This window comes from Rhinatrema bivittatum, chromosome 5 (assembly GCF_901001135.1).
Source record: "Rhinatrema bivittatum chromosome 5, aRhiBiv1.1, whole genome shotgun sequence".
NCBI classification, from domain to species: domain Eukaryota; kingdom Metazoa; phylum Chordata; class Amphibia; order Gymnophiona; family Rhinatrematidae; genus Rhinatrema; species Rhinatrema bivittatum.
Window position 1 is genome coordinate 147,640,063 of NC_042619.1, and position 19,885 is coordinate 147,659,947.

Here is a 19,885-nt window from a genome sequence, read left to right on the forward strand (position 1 = left end):
AATGGGATGTACAAAAGCTACTCCCGGACTGGGCGGGAGGCTGCCCGAGGACCGTGTAGGATTGCCCTCGCAAATGCTGTGTCATCCCGGGCCTGGACATCCAGACGGTAGAATCTGGAGAAGGAATGGAGGGAGGACCACGTCGCCGCTTTGCATATGTCTGCAGGCGACAGCAGCTTAGCTTCCGCCCAAGAGGCCGACAGTGCTCTGGTAGAATGGGCCTTGACCTGTAGAGGCGGTGGTTTTCCCGCCTCTATGTCGGCTGCCTTGATAACTTCTTTAATCCAGCAGGCAATGGTTGGCCGTGACGGCTGCTTCCCCTTGCTTATTCCCGCTGTGCAGGACGAACAGGTGGTCAGTCTTTCGTACTGTTTCTGACATTTCCAGGTATCTGGACAGCAGTCTGCCGATGTCAAGATGGTGTAGCATTCGACCTTCCTCAGACTTCTTCAAACCTTCCGTGGTAGACAAGGATATGGTTTGGTTGAGGTGAAAGTGTGAGACCACTTTGGGTAAAAAGGAGGGAACTGTGCGAAGATGGATAGCCTCTGGAGTGATTCTGAGAAAAGGATCACGACAGGACAGTGCTTGTAGCTCTGAGATGCGGCGTGCTGAACACACAGCCAGCAAGAACACCATCTTCAAGGTCAACAAACGGGGAGACAGGCCTCGAAGGGGCCTGAAGGCGGATCCCGCTACAAATTCCAATACTAGGTTGAGGCTCCACAAAGGCACTGGCCACTTCAGTGGCGGGCGAATGTGTTTAACTCCTTTCAGGAAGCGTGAAACGTCTGGGTGTTTGGCAATGGAGTTGCCGTCACTCCTGGGACCGTAGCAAGACAGCGCTGCTACCTGAACCTTGATGGAGCTGAGGGACAGACCCTTCTGAAGTCCATCTTGTAGGAAGTCCAAAATGATAGGAATCTTCGCGGTATGTGAATTGGTGCAGTGAGAATTGCACCAGGCTTCAAAAACTCTCCAGATCCTGATATATGTTAGTGATGTGGAGAATTTGCGTGCTCGGTGGAGTGTATCTATAACCGGCTCCGAGTATCCCCTTTTCTTCAGTCGAGCCCTCTCAATGGCCAGACCGTAAGAGAGAATTGAGCCGGATCCTCGTGGAGGATGGGACCTTGCCACAGCAGGTCCCTGTGTGGAGGCAGGTGTAGAGGTTTCCCTGCCAGTAGTCTTCTCATGTCTGCGTACCAGGGTCTTCTTGGCCAGTCTGGGGCCACTAGAAGAACTAGGCCTCTGTGTCTCTGAATCCTGTGTACAACGGCGCCCAGCAGGGGCCATGGAGGAAAGGCGTATAGCAGGATTCCCTGAGGCCATGGCTGTACCAGGGCATCGATCCCCTGAGCCCGAGGATCTCGCCTGCGGCTGAAATATCTGGGAACTTGAGCGTTGGACCTGTCTGCTAAGAGGTCCATGGCTGGCGTCCCCCATTGATCCACAATCATCTGAAAGGCTGTGGGTGACAGCTGCCACTCCCCTGGGTTTAGGCTTTCTCTGCTGAGGAAGTCTGCCGTCGTGTTGTCCTTCCCGGCAATGTGGACAGTGGAGATGTCCTGGAGATTTGCTTCTGCCCAAATCATCAGGGGAGCTATTTCTAGGGACACTTGTTGGCTTCTGGTTCCGCCCTACCGATTGATGTATGCCACCGTGGTGGCATTGTCTAACATCACTTTGACCGCTCTGTCGCGAAGTCTGTGGGCAAATCGCAGGCACGCTAGCCTGACTGCCCGTGCCTCTAGTCGGTTGATGTTCCACCTTGACTCTTCTCTGGTCCACCGCCCTTGGGCGGTGAGTTCCTCTCAGTGTGCTCCCCATCCGTTCAGGCTGGCATCTGTGGTGAGCAGAATCCAGGTTGGGGAGGACATTCTTAACCCCCGGCTTATGTGGCCGGGCTGCAACCACCGTAGTTGATACCGCACTCTGGCCGGTAGAGGTAGGCGTACGGTGTAGTTCTGTGATCGTGGGCTCCATCAAGATAGAAGGGCGCGTTGTAACGGTCTCATATGAGCCCGCGCCCATGGGACCACTTCCAGAGTGGATGCCATGAGGCCGAGGACCTGTAGGTAATCTCGAGCTGTGGGCCGGCTGGCGCTCAGCAGGGCCTGCAGATGACTCTGGAGTTTTGATTTTCTCTTTGAGGTCAGGCTGACCTTGTCTTCTCGGGTGTCAAATTGGACCCCTAGGTATTCCAGCGACTGGGACGGCTGTAGGGAGCTCTTGTTTACGTTGACTACCCATCCGAGGCTTTCCAGAAGAGCTATAACTGTTGATTGCCCGGTGGCTCTCCTCCGGTGACTTTGCCCTGATCAGCCAATCGTCCAGGTAGGGATGGACAAGGATTCCTTCCTTCCTGAGTGCCGTCTCCACTACTACTATTACCTTGGTAAAGTTCCGCGGCGCGGTGGCTAACCGGAAGGGTAAAGCCCGGAACTGGAAGTGCTGATTCAGGACTTTGAAGCGTAAATAGCGCTGGTGATCCCGATGGATGGGGATATACAGGTAGGCTTCCGACAGATCTAGGGAGCTGAGAAACTCCCCTGGCTGTACTGAATTCTTGACAGCCCGTAGAGTTTCCATGCGAAAGCTGGGGACCCGTAGGTGTCTGTTGACTGACTTGAGGTCCAGGACGAGCCTGAAAGTGCCCTCCTTCTTGGGTACTATGAAATAAATGGAATAATGTCCAGAAGTTACCTCTTCCGCAGGTACTGGGATTATGGCTTTTAGGGCCAGGAGCCTCTGTAAGGTTACTTCTAGTGCCACTGCCTTGGTCGGTGAGCAAGGAGATTCCACAAACTTGTTTGGTGGAAGCCGAAGAAAATCCAGGTAATATCCTTCCCGGATGATGGCAAGGACCCACTGGTCCGAAGTGATCTCGACCCACCTGCGGTAGAAGAGGGTTAGGCCTGCCCCCTATGGCTGCTACCCTCGGATGGGTCGGCTGATTGTCATTGTGGGTTACGGCCAGGGCCAGAACCTGGGCCGGTTCTCTTCTTGTTGTGCTTGATCCGAAAGGACTGGTTCCTGGCCTGAGAACGAGGTGCTTGATAGCGAGTCCTGTAGGGGTTGAAGCGCTGAGAGTTTCTACCTCTGGATGGTCTAGGAACAGAACGCTGGCTCCTCCTTGACCTGTCTTCTGGTAGACAGGGTAATGGAGAGGCACCCCATTTAGTAGCCCAGTTCTCGAGATCGCTGCCGAACAGTAGGGAACCCTTAAAGGGCATTCTTGTGAGTCGTGTCTTGGAGGACGAGTCGGCCGCCCAATGACGTAGCCAAAGCTGCCTCCTGGCTGCCACTGAGGAGGAGACTCCCTTGGCTGCCGTACGGACGAGGTCGGAGGCCGCGTCAGTGAGAAATGCGAGAGCTGATTCCATGTATACTCCCTGGGTGTTTCTCGCCTGTGATAAACAGGAGCGCGTCACCACGGTGCAGCAAGTCGCGATTCGTAGGGACATGGCTGCTACCTCAAAAGCTTGTTTCAGAATGGTGTCCATGCGTCGGTCATGCGAATCCTTGAGGGCCGCTCCCCCCTCAACCGGAATGGTGGTGTGTTTCACTATTGCGTTAACTATGGCGTCAACCCTAGGGCACGCCAACAGCTCCTTGGACGCCGGATCCAGAGGGTACATGCCTGCCAAGGCCCGACCCCCTTTGAATGCGGCCTCCGGTGCCTTCCATTCCAGATCGATTAGCTGCTGTGCTGCCTGTAGGAGGGGAAAATGGTGAGCCGGCTGGCGCAGGCCCTCTAACAGGGGGTTCATTTTAGGGTCCCCTGGGGTATCCTGGCCCGGAATGGCCAGTTCCGATAGGCACTGCGAGACCAGGCCTGAAAGATCTTCTTTCTGAAAGAAGCGTCTCATGGTCCGATATGGCTCTATCTCTGAGGGAAGTTCACCCTCCTCAGGGGGCTCCTCACTTACCTGTGACCAATCCGAATCCCCATAAGCGGGGCTGTCGGGTGGTGAGTGGCTGCGCCTAGGTCTAGAGGGTCCAGGGACTGGATCAGCCGGAACGGGAAGACCCATTCGAGGAGCAGACTGCATCTGGACAAAGGCGTGAATCCCCATGAATAATTCCACCCAGGAAAGCGAAGCCGGATCTGGCCGCAGGGGCATCAGGTCTCTCTGGTTCCCTGGTTGTTCGCCGCAGCCCACTAAGTCCGGTGTGCTCCCTGAGGAACCGCTGGGCTGGGGCCGGTCCTGTCCTGGGACTCCCATGGCCTCCTCACATTGGGTACTTAGTGAGTCTGCTTCCTCGCCCTGTGTGGCTCTGAGGTTGCATGCTGAGCAGAGGCTTAGAGCTTTCATGCCAGATTCTGGAGGTGCCGGCTCTGCGGCCGCATGGGCTCTCTTATGCTCCATTCCCCTGAAATTCGATATCGCCCAGTGATGTGCGTTCAACAAGTGCGCGTAATAGCATGCGCCTAGACCGGGCGTTTTATAGATGTGCGCCTATCCACGGGCGTCTTAATAATGTGTGCCTATCCACGGGCGTCTTAGCAACGTGCGCCTATCCACGGGCATCTTAGCAACGTGCGCCTATCCACGGGCGTCTTAGCAACGTGCGCCTATCCACGGGCATCTTATAAACGTGCGCCTATCGCGTGCGCCTATTGCGGGCGCTAACAACGTGCGCTAACAACGTGCGCCTATCGCGTGCGCTAAAAACGGGCGCCTATCGCGGGCGCCTATCGCAGGCGCTTAGCTTAGTAGCGTGCGCCCATCGGCGAAGATGAGTAGGCAGGCAACAAAAAATGGCGACCTCCTTGGCGTGCTGCCTCGTAGGCAGGCCCAGCGAATCCACACTTCCTCGGAGACCAAGTAAAGATATACGCCTTACCTTGTCTTCTCGCTTCCCAGCTGCGATCCGGGCGGTCTCTGGCTGCGGGGGAGAGTACCTTCAACCGCCACACATAAGGAAGTGCGCCCGCTGCCTCTAGGCCGTGCCCGAACTCGTCTCTCTTGGGGGCCAAGCCACGCCCGAGCCCTTCTTACTCGGGGGCCAAGTCCACGCCGGGACCGAGGCTGCCTCTAGGCCGCACCTGCACTCGTCTCGCTCGGGGGCCAAGCCGCGCCCGAGCCCTTCTCACTCGGGGGCTAGGTCCCTGCCGCGAACCGGCCACCGGATCGAGGCACTTACTTCCGAGGGACCACGGAAGTCAGCTCGGGAAACTCAACTGGGTGAGGCTCACCACAGGAGTGCGGGGCTGGTCTTCAATAGGTTTCATCTAGGAATTTAGACGGTAGAATTTGGAAACACGCTCAGCGAGCGTGAGGTAGCTCCAAACTGCTTTGGAGACGGAAATTACTGAATTGCTACACTTCTTGTGGGGGTATATGTACCCGTGCTGACGTCAGATCCGTCTCCAACTGCTAGCACGAGCACACAATACCCATTTCTTTTGAGTCCATCTGCTACACGCTAGGAAATGTAGATTTTAATAAAAAAGCAAAGTTTTTAGATCCTTCTTGAACATTTTGATGTTAGTTTGAGTTCTCAAATAAGGTGGTAGGGAATTCCATTTTTTTGGACAGGCAATGGAGAATGCTCTATTTCTAGTGGTTGATAGGTGAGCATCTTTTATGGGAGGAATTCTTAGACTAGAAGTGCTTTTGATTGAAGATTCCTATTGATATTTTGTGGAGTGATTTTTAAGCTTGTTTGTTTGTGGTGATCGGAGTGTATTAGTTTGTGTATGATGGTCAGAATCTTATATTCAATTCGGGATTTAATAGGAAACCAGCATAATGAAGTTAGTATTGGGGTGATATGATCATTCTTTTTTGTTCCAGTTAAAATTCTGGCTGCTGAGTTCTGAAGAATCTGCAGAGGTTTGATGCTGTTATACGGGAGGCCAATCAGAAGGGAGTTACAATAGTCTATGGTTGAGAAAATTATTAGTTGCAAAACAGTTCTGAAATCTAACGAATTTAGAAAAGGTTTTATACACCTTAGGATTAGGAGTTTGTGATATCCTTCTTTGATTTTGGTAGTTATGTGGTTATTGTCTGATAGGTTTTTATCAATGATTACACCAAGGTTTCTGACATGAGTGACAGGGGATATTGGGTTAGTTTGATTATTAGCTGTGAATTGAGGTGGTGGTGTTAAATTGGTTTTTTTGTCCATGATAATTATTTCGGTTTTGTCAATGTTGATTATGAGTTTTAATTTCGTAAGGAGTTGTTTGATTGATTCAAGTAGCATATAAGTGTTTTTATATGTTTCATCAATGGAGTTTTTGATGGGAATTAAGAGTTGTATGTCATCTGCATAGAGGTAGTGGGTGATTTGAAGATAATTTAGTAGCTGGCAAATGAGAAAAAGGTATACGTTGAACAGTGGCAGATAGTGCTGAACCTTGTAGAACTCCAGTATTGAGGTTAATTTTCTTAGAGATGTTATTATTGAATGAAACTTGGTAGCTTCTGTTGGAGAGATAAGATGAGAACCATTATAGAGTAGTGTCTGCTAAACCAATTTCAGATAATCATTCAAGAAGTATTTGATGATTTACTGTATCAAATGCTGCAGAGAGGTCAAGCAGTACTAGTAGATATTGTTTTCCATTATCAAATCCTCTTAGGATAGTGTTATTTAATGAAAGAAGGAGAGTCTCAGTATTGAGGTTTTTTCTGAAACCATATTGGTTTGTTTCCAGGTATTCGTCAAGTTGTGAGTAAACTACTTTTTCGATGATTTTGGCTATGAAGGGTAGGTTAGAAATTGGGCGGTAATTTGATAGGTTATTTGGGTCAAGGTTATTCTTTTTTAATATAGGTTTGATTATAGCTGATTTGAGACAATTGGAGTAACTTCCTTCAGCAAGAGATAGATTGACGATCTTGGTGATTAATTTTGTTATAGTAGGTTCGATTGTCTTGAGGCTTGTTATGTGGATGCTATCCAGAGGGTGGTTGGCAAGATTCATTTTCATGATGAATGATTGGATCTGGATGGTGGAGGAGGTGTCAAAGTTGATCCATTTTGATTTTACTTTAGTGTTCAGATTTATGGCTTGGGTGTTATCAATGAAGTTGGATTGTATTAGGCTTAGTATTTTGTTAAAGAATTCAGCAAAATTGTCGCTTTTGTATGATGTGGAAGTAGCTTTCTGAGTTGTCTTTGTGAGGTATTGTACAACTGAGAAGAGCTTTCTGGGGTTGTGATGAATTTTGTTGATTTTTTTTTTTAGACATATTCTTTTTTTGCATTGCTGATGGAATATTTATATTGTGCTAGATACGTTCGGTATTTGTTTAGAGTGACTGAGGTTTTGTTTAGTCTCCATTCTTTGGTTGATAGGAAATTTAAATTAAGTGCACATTTCTAGGAGTGTTCTCAAAATGTTCTGGCTTAAATTCTGAAATTGTACTATAATGTAAGTATCACATTTTCCATGTAGTAAGGAAATAAATTTCACAATAGTACGCTTTTCATTAACCTTAAGCACAGAATTCTCACACATTCTACTAAACGCTTTTTAAAATTTTACCCCAATATCATATTGAAGCTGTATCTTGTCACACCATTATACATCAACCCTAAAAAATCTCCCTTATAGGAAGTTTTTATTAAGACATCAGTCACTAGGGCCCAGACATTGAACATTTTACAAATGTACAAGTAATAGTGGGATTTTTCCCCCAAATGTAGAAGTTTGCTTTATTTTTTTTCAGTCCAGTACTATAAAATACTGATCAGTTTACTATTATTCATTCTTAATGATTATACTGATTTCTAAAGCCCGTCTAGATATATCCTGTATAATACCAATTTGCCTTTTTAAGCTGTCTTGTGTTTTACTTTATTACTTTGATCTCGTTTCTGGTACTATTTTCTTTTTACAAAGTGGTATATAGCACCACACCTGGTTAATTTTCTCTTTTGGAATTTTATCAACTGGATATTTAAATAAAATATATTTTATGTTATAAACAACCTTTTGAAAAATGGCACTAAACCAAAAATATATGTCTAGTACTGCTGCTTTTAAAAGGTTAGCTGAATTATTGTCACTGTTATGGATATCTTTAATGTAATAATCAATCCTATTACATTCTCTTGAACAGCAAACTTCTGTTTTGGCAGAGAAACCAGCAGAAGTTCGATGACATCTGCCATAGTAGCTGAAAATGTTTCTTCATGTTATTCTAAAATGGTTTACAGGTTGTTTTGTTTTTTTGTTTTTTTTTATAAATTTACAAATTTCATTCTTAACTAAAAATACATAAACATTTTGTTACATTTTGTAGTGTTTGATAAATTAGGTACCAGTTACAAACAGGTATTTTTAGGTGCATTCAATACCTGTAGTAGAGTTAACAAAACACATACATGCAATATATACTCTTAATTGGTAGGGGGAAAATATAGTTTTTATAGTGACCACTGTTTTAAAGTTTCTATGTATGACTGATATCTTTAAGGCAGTGAATAAAAAAGTTCAGAATTCCAGTCATTCATAAATTATGGAGATGTGATAATTTTCCAACCTATCAGTAAAATATTTCACTGGTAAGGAATGATATGAACAGCTTAGCTGCAGACTATATACTAAACTGAGAACTTTTATTTGGCAGAAATTTTTGGGGAGATTTTTTAGGGTTAATGTATAATGGTGTGATATTTTATGTTATGTGATGTATATTATAATAAAAATTAATATTTTAAACACTATTTTTGTGGTTGTATTTTGGTATTGATTGGTAAATGGTGTAATAATTATTACTCCTTGGTTAGTGCCTTGAAGCTGTATCTTGGTCAACTGATTTCTACACAGGAATTCATTTTATAAAGTAGGCCTTTTCTGCTATTATTCTGCTTTAGCAAGTAAATGGGTTGATCAGTGGACGCAATGATACAACTTAGCTAGATCTCAATCTAAGGACATGTTTGTGGCTCATGCAGCCCAAAGTGATCTTTCAATAATTCTTGATCTGATCCATATGAAGAATAAACCAGTATAATGAGAAAAATATATCTGGGCAGCATTTTGTTGCTTAAAGTGTTCACTTTACAGGCAAATAATGCAAAATCAGGATAAACTTATAAAAAACATAGGCATGAAACACATAAAAGAAAAATAGTGACTGGTTTTAAATCATTCACTTTGGAAAGAAAAGTATAGCAAGCCATCTTACAAAAAAGCTAATTTTCTTGAACTATGGGAAAGATTAGCTGATTTTTCATAATGTTATAGCTATGAATAGAGAGCATATGAGCAAAAAATTATTACAAGTCAAATGATTACTAAGAACTTATAATCTGAGTACAAACAAAATTATTGTAGAAATACCACATACATACAAAAGGTGAATTGGCATAAGTGTGAAACCTGTGACCAGTACCATTAATCAAAGACCAAGTAGCAAAGACTGAAGCCCTGATTGGCTCTACTACTCACAAGTTTACTCAATCTGAATAAATCGAAAAATGTTCAAGAGGGATAAGGATAGAGGAAGAGGATGGTGATAGTTGCAATACTGGTGCAGACAAGGGAAAAGGGCTAGAGATAAGGATAATAAAAATAAAAAGTAGACCCAGAAGCCTTTAAGGGGCATAGGATAACAAGAGGGAGTAATGAAAAATAAGGGCTGGGATGGAAGTAGAAGCAAAGGAATTCAATGTATTAATACTGTAAAACTAAAATAGGAAAAGTTTGAGTTGAGTTGAGTTGAGCGAACTAAAAAGGAAAAAAAAAGCTTAAGCCCGCCCTAAAAAGAAAAAAAACCAGCCAACCAGCTAAAGCCCGGCAGGGCTTTAAATTCTGACTGCAGGCGCCATTTCCTTCTTCTCCGCGGCGACCGAAGACCTGCGCGACCGGCGCCGGAGCCCCACCGGGGGAAGGTCAGGTCAGTGCTCGGCCTCCCCACCCGGGGGACCCCAACGCCAGCCGCGCGCGCCGAGGCCCAATCCGGCGAACTAAAAAGGAAAAAAAAAGCTTAAGCCCGCCCTAAAAAGAAAAAAAACCAGCCAACCAGCTAAAGCCCGGCAGGGCTTTAAATTCTGACTGCAGGCGCCATTTCCTCCTTCTCCGCGGCGACCGAAGACCTGCGCGACCGGCGCCGGAGCCCCACCGGGGGAAGGTCAGGTCAGTGCTCGGCCTCCCCACCCGGGGACCCCAACGCCAGCCGCGCGCGCCGAGGCCCAATCCGGCGAACTAAAAAGGAAAAAAAAAAGCTTAAGCCCGCCCTAAAAAGAAAAAAAACCAGCCAACCAGCTAAAGCCCGGCAGGGCTTTAAATTCTGACTGCAGGCGCCATTTCCTCCTTCTCCGCGGCGACCGAACACCTGCGTGACCGGCGCCGGAGCCCCACCGGGGGAAGGTCAGGTCAGTGCTCGGCCTCCCCACCCGGGGGACCCCAACGCCAGCCGCGCGCGCCGAGGCCCAATCCGGCGAACTAAAAAGGAAAAAAAAAGCTTAAGCCCGCCCTAAAAAGAAAAAAAACCAGCCAACCAGCTAAAGCCCGGCAGGGCTTTAAATTCTGACTGCAGGCGCCATTTCCTCCTTCTCCGCGGCGACCGAAGACCTGCGCGACCGGCGCCGGAGCCCCACCGGGGGAAGGTCAGGTCAGTGCTCGGCCTCCCCACCCGGGGGACCCCAACGCCAGCCGCGCGCGCCGAGGCCCAATCCGGCGAACTAAAAAGGAAAAAAAAAAGCTTAAGCCCGCCCTAAAAAGAAAAAAAACCAGCCAACCAGCTAAAGCCCGGCAGGGCTTTAAATTCTGACTGCAGGCGCCATTTCCTCCTTCTCCGCGGCGACCGAAGACCTGCGCGACCGGCGCCGGAGCCCCACCGGGGGAAGGTCAGGTCAGTGCTCGGCCTCCCCACCCGGGGGACCCCAACGCCAGCCGCGCGCGCCGGATTGGCCAATCCGGCGCGCGCCGAGGCCCAATCCGGCGAACACAACGAAAATATTAAAAAAAAAAAAAGTTAACACAAACAAATCAGGGATACACCCTAAGACCCGCCCAAAATTAGGAAGCCGGCCAACCAGATAACGCCCTACAGAGCTTTAAATCCCACCCAGCTAGGCGTCGCGCGCCGAAGGAGCACGACAAAGGGGCCTGCCCCTTTGTGTGCCCCTTCGTGTAGCCCTGGAGGGCTACATTCCAACTCCAGCTCCAACTTGCCTCTGCTCACAAAGACTGCCTTCTCACTCCGGTCCATCACCACCACAAGCACAGCACCATTACAACACAAGCGCCACACGCTAAAATGTTCCCCACCTTCCCAATACCTATTTTACAACACAGCCTGTCAGCAATAGGAAAACCTAACAGATCATTCATACTACAACCCAAACGACAGGCGCTACACCGAAACCTTAAATCATTCGCCCCAATTTTGATAACACCCATCACCCAACTCTTAGGCCTCACTGTATTCTCACTTTCATTATTCAATGCACAATCTCTGTCCAAGAAATCAATAATCCTCAACGACTATCTCCTTGATACCAAACCAGATATATGTGCCATAACGGAAACATGGCTCAAACCCACGGACACAGCAATTACAAACCAACTTCCCACATCAAACTACGACATCTTCTCCATCCCCCGACTGAAAAAAAGAGGAGGAGGACTCCTATTTGCATCAAAAAAGACCTCGGGTTCATCCAGCACCCATACATCTCAGACTCTAAACTAGAAATGGGTCTCTTCACCTCGGAACAACTACAAATCCTACTCGTCTACGCCCCTCCGGGCCTCCTTGAGACAGACCCCTCCCCCTTAGTAGAGGAAATCACAACCCTCATCAAACTGGACGCTCCAGCAATTATCCTAGGAGATTTTAATCTGCATGTGGACAACCCTACCCTATCATCCAGCTGTGAATCCTTTCTCTCAGCCCTCTCAGCCCTGGGGTTCAAACAAATAGTTAGCAAACCCACACACAAAGCAGGCCACACGCTGGATCTTATCTTTATTAACCCAGGCATCAAACATTCTTCACGCCTCAAAAGCAAGAAGGTCCCTTGGTCTGATCACTCACTTATCTCAACCTCATTCTCATTGAAAAAACCCTCCTCCTCCATAGGGCCCTCACCATCTTTCCCATACAGAAGATCCTGCTCTACAGAAGACCTCAGCTCCCACCTAGCCTCTCAACTTCCATCCATTGATCTCTCAAACCCGAACACAGCTCTCCGCTCTTGGAAAGCCATCACAGACTCCATAGCCGACAAGCTATGTCCGCTTACAACCAAAAAATCACTCCCAAACGCCTCCAAAAGACAACCATGGTTCACGGAAGAACTAAGAAAGCTAAAACAAAATCTAAGACAGAAAGAGAGCGACTGGCGCAAATCCCCAAGCACCAATACACGATCCATCTACAAAGCCACCCTCCATCAATACAAGTCAACTACCTCTAAATCCAAAAGGGACTACTATGCATCCAAGATTCACCACTTAATCTTCGACGCAAAAGCCCTCTTCGCCTATGTCTCCAATCTCACCCAAATCAACCCACAGGAGATTCCCAACAACCTAGCACAATCCAAAGCTGAAGAACTTGCTCTTCATTTTCACAACAAAGTCAACAGCCTTCTAACTCATCTGCCTTCTAATCCCACCGACCCTGCTCTTTACCAGTCTCTTCAACAGTCATCCCTCAACAACAATGGTCTGGAAACACTTGAACCCATCTCTATCTTAGAGATACAAACTCTTATAAGAAGAATGAAACCTTCCTCCCATCCTTTAGATACTATCCCCACCAAACTGCTCCTGGCCATCCCTGACGCCATCGCTAAAACATTGTCGGACATCATAAACTGCTCACTCTCCCAAGGATTTTATCCTGACGACCTCAAATTGGCCTCTATCAAACCTCTACTTAAGAAACCCAATTTGGATCCTAAAGACCCCAACAACTTCCGTCCTATCGCCAATCTCCCATTCATAGCCAAGATTCTAGAAAAAGTTGTCAATACTCAACTCTCCGAATACATTGAAGAAAACAAAATCCTATTCCAATCACAATACGGATTTCGCAAATCACTGAACACAGAATCCCTCCTCATCTCCATGTCGGACTTCATATTAATGGGCCTTGACAAAGGTCAATCCTTCCTCTTAATTCTACTGGACCTATCAGCTGCCTTTGATACGGTCAATCATTCCATTCTCACTTCCATTCTGGCTTCTATAGGTATCTCAGGCACCGCACTCTCATGGTTTAAATCTTTTCTATCCAACAGAGGCTTCAAGGTTAAGATACAGAACAAAGAATCTTCAAGAATGGACGCATCCATAGGAGTCCCTCAGGGCTCCTCACTGTCACCTACACTCTTTAACATTTATCTTTTACCAATCTGCCAACTCCTCTCCAACCTTAACCTCAAACATTTCCTCTACGCCGACGACATCCAGATCGTGATACCCATTAAAGAATCTTACACAAAAACACTGGTTCACTGGGAAAATTGTCTCTTCGAAATTAAACATCTCCTGTCTAACCTAAACCTAGTTTTAAACTCCTCTAAAACAGAACTGCTACTCATCTCCCCAGATAACTTTTCCATCTCTAATCCTCCAACTATCCCAACTACTACACAGGTGAGAGATCTAGGAGTATTAATTGATAACCGGATGAACCTCAAAGCTTCCATCAACAGAACCACCAAGGACTGTTTCCACAAACTCCAAGTTCTAAAAAGAATTAGACCACTCTTCCACACTCAGGATTTCAGAACCATTCTACAAGCTATCATTTTTTCTAAGATCGATTACTGTAACTCTATCCTTCTGGGCCTTCCTTCCTCCTACACTAAACCCCTTCAGATGTTACAAAACGCTGCGGCAAGATTACTGACAAATTCCAGAAGGAGGGATCATATATCTCCAATCCTAAAAGATCTCCACTGGTTGCCTGTTCACTTTAGAATCCTCTACAAATCTCTTTCCATAATATACAAAACCATCCATCAACACACCCCACTCGACTTACAAGTCCCATTCCAAATTTATAACTCCTCCAGACCAACAAGAGACGCACTCAGAGGATCTCTTCAAGTGCCCCCAGCCAAAACTACCAGACACATTACCTTGAGAGATCGGGCCTTTTCAACAGCCGGCCCCCTTCTGTGGAACTCCATCCCACCGGACCTAAGACAGGAGCCCAGCCTCCCAACCTTCAGGAAGAGACTTAAGACCTGGCTATTTAAAAAAGCGTTCCCGGACACCGATTAATTCTATTCAGCCAGATCTACCACTTCCACATGTAAAAATGTTATTACTAATGTAAATACCTATACCTAATTCTCTCCCTTTTCTTCTCTTCTCCCAGTTCTATTACCTTGTTATTTGTAACTGCTTCCTTCTACACTAATAGGTTATTCAACTGTTCATTGTACACCCCTGTTATATGTAAACCGGCATGATGTGTTTGCAACATGAATGCCGGTATATAAAAATTTTAAATAAATAAATAAATATATATATAAATAGTAAGAGTACAGTATGAAATATATCTCAAGAGCACCAGGAATTGCAATTTCCTCAGTATCATGTTTAAAGGAAAACGAAAAAAGTTCATTTAAGAAGTATCCCAAATTAACTGTTAGCGAACACATTCCTATAAGACACTTCCCCATTCATGAATGCCTTCTCGAGGTATCTTATGTCACCTTGGGGATCTATTTTCAATCTTATATGTGCATTAAAGGTGGGCAGTGATAAAGGGATTATAGATATTTAAAATTTATCATAGAAATAGCACAGGATATGAAGACAAACAGTACCTTCTGTAAAGGCTTTGTAGCAAAAACTCCTTCTGCTTTGCATTTAAGAAAAAATCTTCTGTAAATGGGTATGCAAATGTCTATGCTGTAGAAGAGAGACATGATATCTTCTATATATTGATTCTGAACTATGTTCCCTCTCTAGCCAAAACTTTTCCAGAATTTTAAGCGCAGAAAGAATTTAATTCCATTATTAAGAAACAGATACAACTACAAAGGAAGTTCTCAGTAATTTCTTAGGAAAGCCTTTGGTATCCAATCATACAGTGAATAAAGGAATACTACTAAAAGCAATTTTCATTGAAAGGACATTCAAAATGAAAGGCAGAAAAGAAAAACAAATTAAAAAGTACTCACCACAATTCCAAACTGTTCTGGCTCAGACAGGCAGCTATATTCATTCTTAAGCTTGGCTAATGCACTTAGATGCTCTTGTTCAGGCATATGCTTTATTAAATTCTAATTGCATGAAAAAAAAAGTCACATTCAAAATATTAGAACATTCCATCTGTTCTTATACATTAATTTACTAATCTACAGTTCCTGAAGCAGTGGGGTCTACCCCTAGGCAACTGCCATGGTGAAAGGATACATTTGTTTGTAAATATTTTCATGGATTCAAATCCATGTGGCCTGATTAGTATATACTGTATGAAGCTTTCAAAACTTAGAGGTCTAGAATTTAAAACTCTGCAAACCAATAAAGTAACATCTGTTCATTCCAACTGTCATTTTCATTTTGATCTCAGGAAGTATACATCAAGAGAACACTGTGTTACATATTTACTCTCTAAAAAACGTATTTTAATGATAAAATATAAAAGTAAAGAGAACACAGAATATAGCTAAAAAACGTTTATATAACTGGCATTAAGGAAATGAAAGGCAAGGTATAACAAAAGTAGGTTATAAATATCACAGTCAGCATAACAAATTAACCTCTGAACAAGCAAGCAAGCAACAACTAATGGTAATAGCAAGATCTTAACCTTATCCTAATAAGAGATAGAGGAAAAATAAGGATTCATGCATAACATCTCTGTAGGAATGCACTCCAATTTTATAACTGGTGCCGGCTACACTTCCTATTGTAAAGCTACTGGGTTTTCCAATATTCTATATAAATCCTGGGTATATTTGCTGTGGGGGAACTTCCCAGAAACTCTAGGGTTGAATGGTCAATTATTTTACTTTAATTGTCTAGGTTCAGCAATAACTGATGCAATTTGTCTGCCATCTCAAACAGGAACCTTTTACCACTAACGCCACACTTAAATCTCATAGCTTCCTGCAAAACCTCAAAAATCAACAGTCTCTCACTGTAGGCTAAAATAAAGTGGATGGAGTTAGAAGTAATAACACTAGTTACCTAGCTCCAACAATGTTGAGAACAATTTTCCCACTCCCCAGTTACCTCAATCCAATACAATTTTCTCTTTCTGGCCAGCACTCTCTTCAGATCCTCCCAGTAGGAAACTCCTCCTTACCCGGCAAGTCAGCAGTATTTGAGGCAGAGGAAAACTATGGTATTGTTTCCTGTAGATGTTGGTTATGAGTTATCCAGCATTGGCTTTGGACCCATTTCCCAGTGTCTGTCTTTTTCTCCAATGTAACTCTTTCAGATGCAGTCGCCCCACATAGTAGCTCTTCTCATCTCTCTCTGCAGCTTCTCATCCACTCCCATCAGCTTCAAGATCCTGGCTTTTATAATGAATCCAAACTTGTAAGAAGCTAGCTCAGATTGGCTCAAAGTTTCTATCTTCTGGGTCTAGGCAGTGATGAGTATCTGGCTCAGAGTTAAACATTTAAAAATAATGTATGGTGGCAGAGTGAATCAGAAGACTGAGCAGGCACTAAACATCAAGCCATGGTATCTAAGAGCATTAGAGATCACACCTTGGTCATCGAGGCTAACTATTGCTGAACTAGTGAGATGGTGCCAAAGTAGAATCATAGCACAGAAAACCCAACATTGGTACCAAACCACTCTGTTCTGGTTACAAGGACTCCACTTGCTGTTGAAGTATTCAATGCTGACAAATGAACCTATTTCAGGATCAGAGAGAGGGCCAAGGAGATCCTCCTTTCCAGCTCTATCACCAAAACCTCTGAGGCCAATACTGAAGTAAGCTAAGCAGATGTGGTCACATTTTCCTGAAAGTCAAAAGGGCAGTACTAATGGCTACTGACTAGACCCTTAGAAGCTGTCATGACATAGCTATGCTCCAGGATAAAGAGTTTCTTCATAGTATGGCAACTTAGGAAATAGATCTGATGTTACTTCAATCTTTATGGCAGGGGTGAGGAACCTTTTTGGCTGAGAGAGCCATAAACGCCACATATTTTAAAATGTAATTCCATGAGAGCCATACAATATGTTTAAAACTAAATACAAGTAAATGTGTGCATTTTATGTAAGATCACACTTTTAAAGTACAATAAGTCTCTGAAAATATTACACCAGGCCTTAAGACACCAATACATCTCCTATTAGGAAAACGGACCAAGTCAGGCTGCTATAGAGTCCTACACAGAAACTACACGCCAGCAGAAAACCTCACCTGAATCACGTGCTGTCCCTCACCTAACATAGAATAAAGAGACCAAAACGCATAACAAGAAGCATGCAGACAAAAACTGAATTGGAAACTGCAACAAGCCAGAGTCTCTGTATGCAGTGTAACAAAGGAAAAAAGAAACATCACACATCCTTATAAAACAAATCAAGAAATATAAAATCATCAGCAGTAAAACTGTACTAACAAAAAGAACATATTTCGAAACAGCTGATGAGTGGAATATCCAATAATTAAAAACTCATATAAAACATTTCCAGATACCAACAAAATATTTCAAAATAGCAGACACAAAGATCCAGTAATGAAAAATAATAAGGATACAAAAATTTTTTTGCTCTGCATACCTGGGAACGTTTGATATCCAGGTGTCCTGAGATTGTTCTGAATTAGCAGGAGGTGGGGTGGTTTGCTTGGAACTTTCTCCTCTCTCAGTCACATACCAGCGCTCTCTCTCACACTGGCTCTCAATGACACACCTATACACACATGCTCTCAGTCACTCACATATACAAATGTTTTTTCTCTCTCACTTATATAGGCTCTTAATTACACATTTACACACATGCTGTCTATCTTTTCACGCTTACACACACACAGGCTTTCAATCACATAAATACATGCTGTCTTTTTCTCTCACACACAGACTCTCATTCACATGCTTACAAACATGTCCTCTCTTTCTCTCATTTACACACAGGCTCTCAATCACATACTCACATGCTCCCTCACCTAAATCAGCTCTCAATCACACACAGACACACATGGTCTCTCTCTCTCATTTAAACACAGGCTCTCAATCACATACTCACATGCTCCATCACCTAAACCAGCTGTCAATCAGACACAGACACACATGATCTCTCTCTTACTTATACACACAGGCTCTTAATCATACATACACATGATCTCTCTCACACACAAAGGATCTCAATCATACACACATACTCTTTCAAACAAACAGGTTTTCAATTACAAACTTACACATACAGGTTCCCAATGGTAAACTTACATTCATGCTCTCTCTCTCACAGGCAGGATCTCAATCACAGACATACTCTCTTTCACATATACAGGCTCTCAATCATTCACATACATGCAATCTCTCACACACACAGGATCTCAAACACACATGCTTGCTCGCTCATTCACTCTCTCTCTCCCCCCCCCCCCGGGAACTCGCGGCAGCAGCAGCCTCCTCCAACGCTAACCTCCTTCATTTTCAGCCCTCGCGGAGGCGAAGGCGGAGTCCCATCGGCCGCGGTTGAAGATTTTCATTTTCCTCCGAGCCGCGCTGCAGTCTTCTTCCCGCGCAGGCACCCGATGCTCTCCACTTCCTCTTCCGGGCCGCGGGAAGAAGAGAGCACACCGGTGCTCTCTTCTTCCCGCGGCCCGGAAGAGGAAGTGGAGAGCATCGGGTGCATGCGCGGGAAGACCCGCGCAGGCACCCGATGACTCCAGCGCTGGCACCCGGCTGACACCCGATGACTCCCGCGCAGGCACCCGGATGACTCCAGTCGGCGTGCTCACTTCTCCTCCCCCCCGCGGCCCGGAAGAGGAAGTGGTGAGCATCGGGTGCCTGCGCGGAAGAAGAGACCACGCTAGTGTGGTCTCTTCTTCCCGCGCAGGCACCCGATGCTCTCCACTTCCTCTTCCGGGCCGCGGGGGGGGGGGGGGGAGGAGAAGAGAGCACGCCGGTGCCGCTGACTCCAGCTGTCCTGCCGCGTTCCGCCCGGACTGACAGCATTTTAAGCCCGGGCGGCGGAGGACCGGGGAGCAGCTGGGTCAGCGGGGAACCGCGAAGTATGGCGACACGTGTCTGCGAGCCAGATGCAGCCCTCAAAAGAGCCATATCTGGCTCGCGAGCCATGGGTTCCCGACCCCTGCTTTATGGTCTAGGGTATGCACACTAATGGAGAAAAATGCTGATTCTTTTAAGCATGCGTCCAACAACTCAATGTTGCTGCCGCTTAGACCCAAACCCGAAACCAAGGAACCCTTCTCAGATGTCAAGTACTGCAAGTTGGAAAGCTCTCTACTCTTAAGACTATTCTTCTGCTTCAGTGCCAAAAGGTGGGTCAAGGTTCTCCCAGCATTAAAACATCTACAATAACTGGCACAGTTCCTGTGTTCTCAGAAGTTGATTTCTTCGATGCAGTCATTAAAGAACTATACTTCTCTTTGGCTACAATGTCCTGTATATAAGTGACAACAGAAAAAGATCCAAGTGTTCCATCCATTCTGCCCAGCAAGTTGCCTAGGGTAGTAACTGCCATTCTTTGTATTTTAAGAGTAGTAACTTAGCATAGGTTACCCCTTTTCTTCATTTATAACCTTTAGCCCATTAGGGATCCTGTGTTTATCTCATGCCCTTTTGAATGTAATGACTGTTCCTGTCTTCACTACCTCTTCTGGAAGGGCATTCCATGCATCCTCCAACTTTTCTGTAAAGAAATATTTCCTTATATTTGTCCCGAATCTAACCCCTTGAAGCATCATATGTCCACTAGCTCTACAACTTTCTTTCCATTTAAAAAGGTTTGGTT

General features: G+C 45.3%; 1 protein-coding gene across 1 annotated transcript in view; it reads right to left on the bottom strand.

The window, feature by feature from the left end:
* Positions 1–19,885, bottom strand: part of DIAPH3 (diaphanous related formin 3) — a 1,173,174-nt gene that overhangs the window by 587,694 nt on the left and 565,595 nt on the right. Inside the window, exon 20 of the mRNA XM_029602990.1 lies at positions 15,121–15,222. Within this exon, the coding sequence (XP_029458850.1) occupies positions 15,121–15,222 (102 nt within the window). The remainder of the gene's footprint in view (positions 1–15,120; positions 15,223–19,885) is intronic.